The sequence below is a fragment of the Elephantulus edwardii genome, unplaced genomic scaffold (genome assembly GCF_000299155.1).
Source record: "Elephantulus edwardii isolate Elephantulus edwardi_28Jun2011 unplaced genomic scaffold, EleEdw1.0 scaffold00048, whole genome shotgun sequence".
NCBI lineage: Eukaryota > Metazoa > Chordata > Mammalia > Macroscelidea > Macroscelididae > Elephantulus > Elephantulus edwardii.
The window spans coordinates 3,475,470-3,483,975 of record NW_006399798.1 but is presented as its reverse complement, the minus strand read 5'-3'; the positions used below and the strand labels follow the sequence as shown (position 1 = coordinate 3,483,975).

The following is an 8,506-nucleotide window of genomic DNA, read 5'->3' as shown; positions in this document are numbered from 1 at the left end:
TAAAGGAAAAGCTGACTTGTAATTGCTCTGAGATAAAGTCTGCTGGATGATTAGGAAACCAGAAGAGTATCTGTGCGGAACCTCGACTTTCACTAATGGAGGAGGTATGCCTTGTTAATCTGGTTTGGGACTGCTGAACTAAATAAACCTGGATTTGCACTGTGTGATACTCTTTGCCTCCCGAACTCTCCAGCCTACTTCCCTAATAGACCCCATGACTGGGAGTAAAGTCAAGCTGCACTGAACTCTGGACACAATGACTGGTGGGAACAGGTGCAGGAGCACATGAGGGTGACATGTCTGACCGTGTAGCTATTTAGTTAGCACCATGGATGTTCCTGACGACACTAACAGTTAACACTCTTTATGAAGCAGGACAGTTCAGATTCGGCTTTCTCATGTCACCACCGCTCTTTTTACAGTTAGCAACATAACTCACTAGAGACTATGCCGTCAGAGCTTCCTACCACAACGAAGTCCAAGTTCTCTAGGGTGACCCTTCTAAGGACAGCCTTCCCCTCTGTGGTGTACTGAAACGCCAGCTTCTGTGCTGTTGTCCCGTTCTGGTGTTAATAAGGATTAATAAAGTGGGATGGCTCTTGAGTTCCTGCCTCACTGAGGGGGGGGATACGGCCCAAGTCCCCACCCTTAGTTCCCATCAGAGTGCGACGAATATACACAGAAATGCCATGAGAAGATTCATGCCCTTCTGCTTTGGCTCCTGAAGGGAATCTGTACACTCGGACCTCAGGACCTGAGGTGAGACCTTACTGTCTGATCTGCTTCAGGCATCCTGCGTGTGCTGGGCTGCCTGCAGCCACGAGGGGCAGCCACCTCCTCCAGACTGAAGCCAGATCCATAAACTGGGATCTGCCAGCCTCCACAACCAGGTGCCTCATCTCCCCGATGGTGGGTGAGTTTTACTGCAGTGAATATTACAGAAACCAAGGGCAAAGATGGGGTGGACAATACCAAGATGATGTTGCTGCAGTGGTCCAGCCATTTAAAAGCTGAATGTTCTCTAATCTTTGCCCCATAGGCACCAGGTTTGTGCTAATCCTAAAAGAAATTATTTATGCGACAGAACTTCCTGGAGGACTCAGCAGTGGCAGAAGTAAACTATCATACAGCAAACCAAAGGCTCAGCTTCGAGGGAGGCTCAGAATGATCTAGGCTCACAGAAGAAAAAACTGGAACCAGTTCCTGGGAGGCAGTGGGGAAGATAAGGGCAGAGGCTTCCTAATGAGGAGTCCCTGTCAGAAGACTTTTGGCGGCACTGTCCAGAGACGTGGAGCGATCAGGGTTTAAACCCTACACTGCTGCCGTGGCTGTCTATCTGCAGGAAGAGGACATTCCTGAACAGCTGCACAGGGCAAGAGGCCTGTCAAGACCTGGACCTGCTAGCTCTGGCCACGTCTCCAACCAGTGTCATCTGAACATCCCACCCAGAGACCTACCTGGCAACCCTCACTGAACACTCCACCCAAAGCCATACCTGTCAAACCTCACCTGAATCGCTACCTACAGACTTATCTGGTAACCCCCACGTAAACCTCCCACTCAGTTACAAACCTACCTGCCGATCCTCACCTGAACATCCCACTTTGAGACTTACCTGCCACTTCTCACCTGAACATCATCCCACCCATGGACTTACCAGCCAACCTTTACATCAATAACACACCCAAAGACCTACCAGCATTTCCACACAGGCACAGACACTACATCCTACTAGACTCTAGAAGGATGATGTGTTTCTCCCCTAAATAAATCCACAGCTCAACAAGTCTAGTCTCTTTGAAAGTGATTTATTTTTTATTTTTAACTATGATTTTATTTCCATCCAGGCCAAAGGACAATTTAGGAAAGCTTCTATTCTAAGTACATAGGTAGAGAGGGTGGGAAAGGTGGCTGATGTTGCTGTTTTGACGTTAGCCTGTCAGTCACTGGGATTGAAACCCAGCTCTGATGATTTCCACAAGTGTAATAAAATGCCTCGAAAAAGGATGCGGAATTCTAGGCAATAGTAAAGTCTGCGCGCTTCACTTCCCACACCTCAGAGTCTTCAAGAACGAGGCCCATTTCCACACGCCTTTGCCTGCACTGCCTCCACTCCTGGGTCATATGAAGTAGACACGCAGTGCCTCAGCTTCTGCTGCCATTTCCTCCTCTGATCTCCAAGCGGCTGGAGAATCCTCTTCTTTGTCATGTTTCTGGAGCTCGTCATAGATTCTGTCATTCCTGCTAAAGTCTCCGGCCTTCCTGGGAAGAACGTGGACATGGACATGCTTCACAGTCTGTCCGGCTTCAGGGCCATCCTGCATGGCAAAGGTGAGCGAGGTCCCCTGGAAATGGCGCTCCACGGCCACACCGACTCTCTGGGTCGTCTGAAACAGGTCGGCCACTTCATCGGGGCGCAGGTCACGGAAACGCTCCACCGGCCGCAGCGGACACACGAGGACATGTCCTGGCACTACAGGCTTCCTATTGACCAGGGCAAAGGATAGTTCAGTCTTGAGAAACACCACAGAGGGCTTGATGAGATGCTGACCAAATCGGAACGACATTTCCTCGTGGTTGAAGTTGATCAGTCGAGCAGTACTGCAAGGTTCAGTTGTCTGCAGGCCGATTCCACCTGACAGTGATTTTTATGCCCAAAGTCACAGAAGAAATATTTGTGTTGGCTGTTCTGCAGTCTCTTCCAAGCCAGGAAATCTACTTAGAAAACAAATTCACAGGAAAAGGAGACCTAGGAATTATAGATTTAAAGAATCTTTGTTAGGAAGTTCTGAACAAGCAGGCTCGTCGAGGGCTAGCAGCGTGAGAAGACAGAGCTGTTCCACACAGGGAACAGACGTTTCTGTCCAAGAGCCAGCCTGCAGGGACCTGCACAGACACACACACATACACACTCTCCAACCATCTCAACAACTCATCCGTCATCACCACCCATCACCCTCCATGGACCTCCCCACTCCCCCCACTGCTCTGCCTCCCTCCACAGACTCCCCATCACCCCCCACAGACCCCCACACCATACCACCACCACCACCCCCGCAGAGCCATTACCACCAAACGACCACTACCCTCTACTGCTCAGCCCTTGCCCCCACAGACCCCACATCACCTTCCACTAGGAAGTCAGTGTGGATTCTGACTCACAGCGACCCTCTTGGACAAGGGCTGTAATCTTTACAAAAGGAGACTGCCACAACTCTCTCCTACAGACCAGCTGGTGGCTTGAACTGGATTTTGAATTAGTTCGCTCGGAGCTAAATAAGACTCAAATTTTAAAAATATGATTGATCAAGAACAATTACTGGTCAGTGCCTTGGAACAGGAGACTTGAAGATGTGTGGCGAACACTGCCAGGATGTTGGACCCCGGCCAGGACCACGGAGAGTGACACACACCCAGAACAACAGCAGCAGTGGCCATTTTTTAGCCAGGCACCCTCTCAACTCAAACGTCAGCTGAGACTGGACCAAGAGAAGGGGATGCTACGTAACATTCTGCTGTCCTCGTTTTCTGAGAGGTCGCTCACGCTCCCAGTAAGGCTCGGACCTGGACTTCTTCTCCTTTTTCTCAGTATTCTAGATTACTCATATTTCTAAAATGTGGGTCCAATTCAGAGTCACTTCTCTAGTCATGACTGAAAGGGCAACAACTGATTTGAAGCCCTATTTCAGACATCTGGCCTTTCAGTTAAGTCAGGCACTTTTCTGTGGTGCCACCTGGGCTCCTTCCAGGTCTCCTTCGTCATTTCCAATCTCGGGCAGTTCCTGTCTTCCCTCCTGTCACACGTAGCTGTAGTGCCAGAAAGGAAGGGAGCACTTCATGAAGGAAGAACAGGGACATGTTGAGAAGACACAGGAATTAATGCTGGTGTGCAGGCCATGGTAGGAGACGCAGGACAGCTGCACCGTATCAGCCTTACTTTGTAGACAGTTTTGTCTCCACACAGCATAGAGTGAGGTGGGCCCTTCTCATCATGGGGTGTGTGATGGCAGTGAACTGCACTAGGAATGAGGTTAACTTAACTGCTACGGTTAGGTCGACCAAATTCCTCCAGCACACCTCCACAGAACAAATAAAACTGAGATCTAAATCCTAATGCCAGAGCCAGTTCAGTAAGGAAAAGAAAAAGCAAAAGGCCTGGGGAGCAGGGAGAGGAAACACACCCAGAACGACCCACAGTTGGTCTGACTGCCCACACAGACAACGTAAAAGTACCTAAGAGAACTTACTACAATCATGAGTCTAATAAGGCTTCCATAAAATCAATACACAAAATATAATAGCATTTTAATACATCAGCAACCAATGGTAGTCAATGTCTCCAGAAACAGATTAAAGGTGCACAGGATTTTCATAGAAGAAATTCTCAAATTTTAGAAAGCAGGTGTGAGTGGAGCACTAAGTTGTACCCTCAGGTGGGAGGCTCCTTACACTGAAGAGAAAACTTTCCTTCCTGCTGACCAGTAATTTCAATGCCGCTGCACATCACAGCCCCCGCAGGCTCTGCTTGTTCCAGAGATTATAACACAGTGTGGGGTTGGCGTGGGGCTGACCACCGAGCGGCGACCAGAGCCCGGGGCAGGCAGCCCTAGCAAAGAGAAACATGAGGGACAGGAGAGCTGGCAACTCAGCCCGGTGGGGAAAGGAATGGTTTCTCCACGCCAATACCAGGAATATGACTGTTCTCAACAGCATTCTTAGCAAGAGCCCCAAAGTGGAAACTCCCTAAGTGTCCATCAGTGGCATGTGACTGCCGCTGCCCTTCACAAGGGGAAGGAGCGTCACCACCAGCATCAGACACGCTGGCTCCCGGGAGGGAAAGCACCCCTGCCTCGTCTCTCTGGCTTCCAATCTTGACACCAGCTGTCCCTCTCATGGGCCTCTACCTTTCTGCTGGCCTTGACTGCAATGACCGCACAGAACTCACAGACCACACTCACGGTTACAGGTTTTATTAGGAGAGTAAAACATGGAAATTGAGGTTCAAGAATGTTCTTCAAACAGTGCAGTTCCTTCTCAGTTGTGTCACAGACAAGCCTCTCTGGTCCTATGTCGCCCACCCCCAGGACGTCTAAGGGGCAAGTGTTGAAGCTCTTCTAGCTCTGCCAGAAAATGACTGGAGACACCCTACTCCACACAAGCAAGTAACTAACAGGTATGCAGCTCTCTTGTGTCCATGGGTCTGTGAGCTCAAGTCCATCCACCAACAAATGCCCAGCAGACGCCATGCCACCAGCAAACCCCTGCCCAAAACTGCTCTGAATACTTCCCATGCTGTCTCCAACTGGTCTAGTACTTCAGGTTCAGAAGCCTCTATCTCATCATCTCTCCAGTGTCACAGTGCTCACTCACATGCATCTCTCTGTGTGTCTGTGTCTCTGTGTGTGTGTCTCTGTGGGAGTGTGTGTGTGTCTCCCTCTCTGTGTCTCTGTGTGTGCGCGTCTCTGTCTCTCTGTGTGTGTATCTCTGTGTTTGTGTGTGTGTCTATGTCTCTTTCTGTGTGAATGTGTCTCTGTCTATATCTCTGCGTCTGTCTCTGTGTTACTCTGTGTGTCTCTGCATCTCTGTCTCTGTGTGTCTGTGTGTGTCTCTTTCTCTGTCTTTCTCTTGTGTTCCCTCTTTCTCTTTGCCTCTGTCTCCAATGTTTAGGAGGCTTCCAGCACAGGGAGTAGCTAGCAAGGGCCACACTAAATAATTCACTGTACTACACCATGAAAAAGAAGATGCATGTGGTGAAAACATATATATAAGACCCTTCAGAAATCAGGGCTGATTTTTTAAAATTGTGGTATATTTAAAGAATGAAATGCTAAGTTGAGAAAATGAACAAAACCTGAACACCTACAACAGCGTGGTGAAATCTCATTTAACATGATGAGAGGAAAGAGCCTTAAAACTAAAAGAAAACTTTTCCAACCTAGAATTTTATATCAGATACAAAAAGAAAATAAGTGAGGGTAGACCGAGACATTTTCAAACATGCAAACTAAGACCACAGACCTCCCACATATCCTTTCCCAGAAAACTTCCAGAGAATATGCAAAAGGTTAACCAAGAGAGGGGCACTCACAGCCTGACTCCTAAGAAGGTCAAATTGGGAGGCGACTCAGCCAACCCAGAGTAACTGATCAAGATCTGAGCAGAAAGATGGCAGGCCCTGCCTGGGGAGGGAAGCCAGCTGAGGTCTAGAAACACTTAAGAGCTAAGGATGGGCATCGAAGGAGTGTTTGAGAGCACAGATAACAGCAAACCCGGAGAATGAGGAGTGATTCCCGTTCTCCTTGTTTGCCAGGCCTTTGCCTTCGTAGGAACAACTTATCTACTAATATTCACAGGTTTGCTTGCACACAATATGTTTTCAAGGTCCATGTCAGTTTGTCATTCCTTTATATGGCTGAATAATATTCCATTTGTAGCTTGTCACATTGTATCCATTCGCCATCTAACGGTGGTTATTCTGAATACTATTATTAGTGTAAACATGCTTATATTATCTCTTAAACTACATACATACATATGTTGAGAATAGTTAATTTGTAAATCTTCCCATTTCTCTTCTCTCTGAATCTTATCAATTCCCCACAGTCACATCAAGATCCTCCTGCCCACCCAGGCTGGCTCCATGGTTACCAGGCAAACCCCACTTGGAAATTAACTGAAGGTGCTGAGGTAGGCTCAGAATCCCTTCTACCCCTGAACAGAGGACCCTCCCCCCAAGATGAGAGGTCCACTGCCGCAGCTCTGTGGCACCAGAGATCACTGAGTGCTGGAATCAGCCCAGCACTCACCCACTGCAGAGGACATGGATGGCGTCCACAGTGCTGGTTTAGAAGAGAAGTTTAGGATCACGTGAGCTCGAGGGCCACTAGGGGAGGCCAAGAATGACCAGGGAATCAGGATGGCTCCATTTAAAACTGGAGTTAAGTCACGCATTCAGGACACCAGCCGCCTTTGAGCTCACCACTGAGCATTCTGAGAACAATCTTCTGGGGATGCCGTGACATAAGGATTAATGACCAGAGGAGGGGAGATGGTTAGATGAATTCACTGTACATGACTAAACAAACTCCAGTCAGTAATTTTTAAGAAAAAATCTTGTCTCATTAAGTACAAACAGAGTTGATCATCAGGGCTAGCATTCTAGCTGTTTATGAAAAGCACAGCTCTCTGAGGGCTCCAGTAAAAGTAGCCAAGACATGAGGGGCACAGGGTTGTGGATGCAGGAGTTTGCGGGCTTTGCTTTGTTTTGTTCACTTTGGAGGAGCCTGTGCCTAAGAGCACACATCCCCTTCCTGTTTCCGGCCCTCCTGCTCACCACTTACACACACCGCTTCTGTAAAACCGCAAGACCAATGTACAAAATCCGTGCACCCCACCCATCCTCTTACTCAGCTGAAGACAGCACACTGACCCACAGATGGGCCATGTCCCAAAGAGGAAACACACGCAAGTGAGAGAGGGCTTCCATGTCTAGCTTTGTCCCCTAACTAAGCCAAGAAGTCAAAAGACAGGACCAAAGAAGTCCCTCAAGCCAAGGTTCTTGGTATCTGTTATTGACTTTTAAAACAAACTAAGCAGAAAGCATTGTTTTGTCTAAAATCTAATCACCTTGCTTTGAAGGTAAATAATTTCAATTTTAAAAAACCACCAACAAAAACCCTGTAATTATTTTTGGAAAGACGTTTCTACCTCAAGAATTTCTCCAAGTTTTTACTTAAACCACTTTTCAGAAAGTTTCTTTTCCATACCATTCCCTCCCAATTTGAAAATTATTCTACCAGGTTTGGAAGCAATTTCCACATCACAAAAGCTACCACTGCCCAAAGAGAGGCTGAGTCTTCCTGCCTAGTCCAAAATCTTTGCTGCATGAAACATTTTTCAGCCTGTTTTCTGGGTTTGTCTGGAAAGGAGACTGGGAGCCCAGAAGAGAGAGTGGCAGGGAGCCGGGGAGCTCAGGGAGGTCCACCACAGAGAGGAGTGTTCCAGCCCAGCAGGAGGTGCTGTGGCCTCCACAGCAGTAAAGGTGGGGGCGTGGGTTACTTTAGCGTGTATTGTGGATGCAGAATGACCAACACAACTCAGGAACCAGGGTGGAGAGTAACAGAAACGCAATCAGGGCTGAGTTCTCACATCCGCCAGTGAACACTTAGACAAAACTGCTGCTTCTCAGGCTGGGGACAAGAGGGAGAGGCCCAGCATGTGGGGACTCTCTGGCCTCGTTGAGTGTGAGGGGTCAAATGAGGAAGGCAGGTAGAGGTCTGAACATGTGTGTCTGAAAGAAATCACTGTAAGTGATGCTAAAAGCTACTGGTTATATCAACTATCAGTTATCATTCTAAATAGTCTGGTTCAAAAGAGCCCATTACTGGGAAAGGAGTTTGAGACATTTGTATTTTACAAATTCTTAACACACTCCCAGATGCTTGAATTTGGGGGAGCTCATTCATCCACCTCCCCTTTTCCAATTACAGAGCTCATCACTCATGTC

The 8,506-nt window shown here is 48.0% G+C and overlaps 1 protein-coding gene across 1 annotated transcript; it reads right to left on the bottom strand.

Moving 5' to 3' along the window:
• Positions 1-2,120: 2,120 nt before the first annotated feature.
• Positions 2,121-2,567, bottom strand: LOC102871465 (bis(5'-adenosyl)-triphosphatase-like). Its single transcript, XM_006886344.1, has one exon. It carries the CDS (start codon positions 2,565-2,567, stop codon positions 2,121-2,123), a length of 447 nt encoding a protein of 148 aa, XP_006886406.1.
• Between the last annotated feature and the right edge of the window lie 5,939 nt (positions 2,568-8,506).

Coding starts and splice junctions, on each gene's coding strand:
- LOC102871465 (XM_006886344.1), bottom strand. CDS start 2,567: ATGTCGTTCCGATTTGGTCAGCATCTCATCAAGCCCTCTGTGGTGTTT.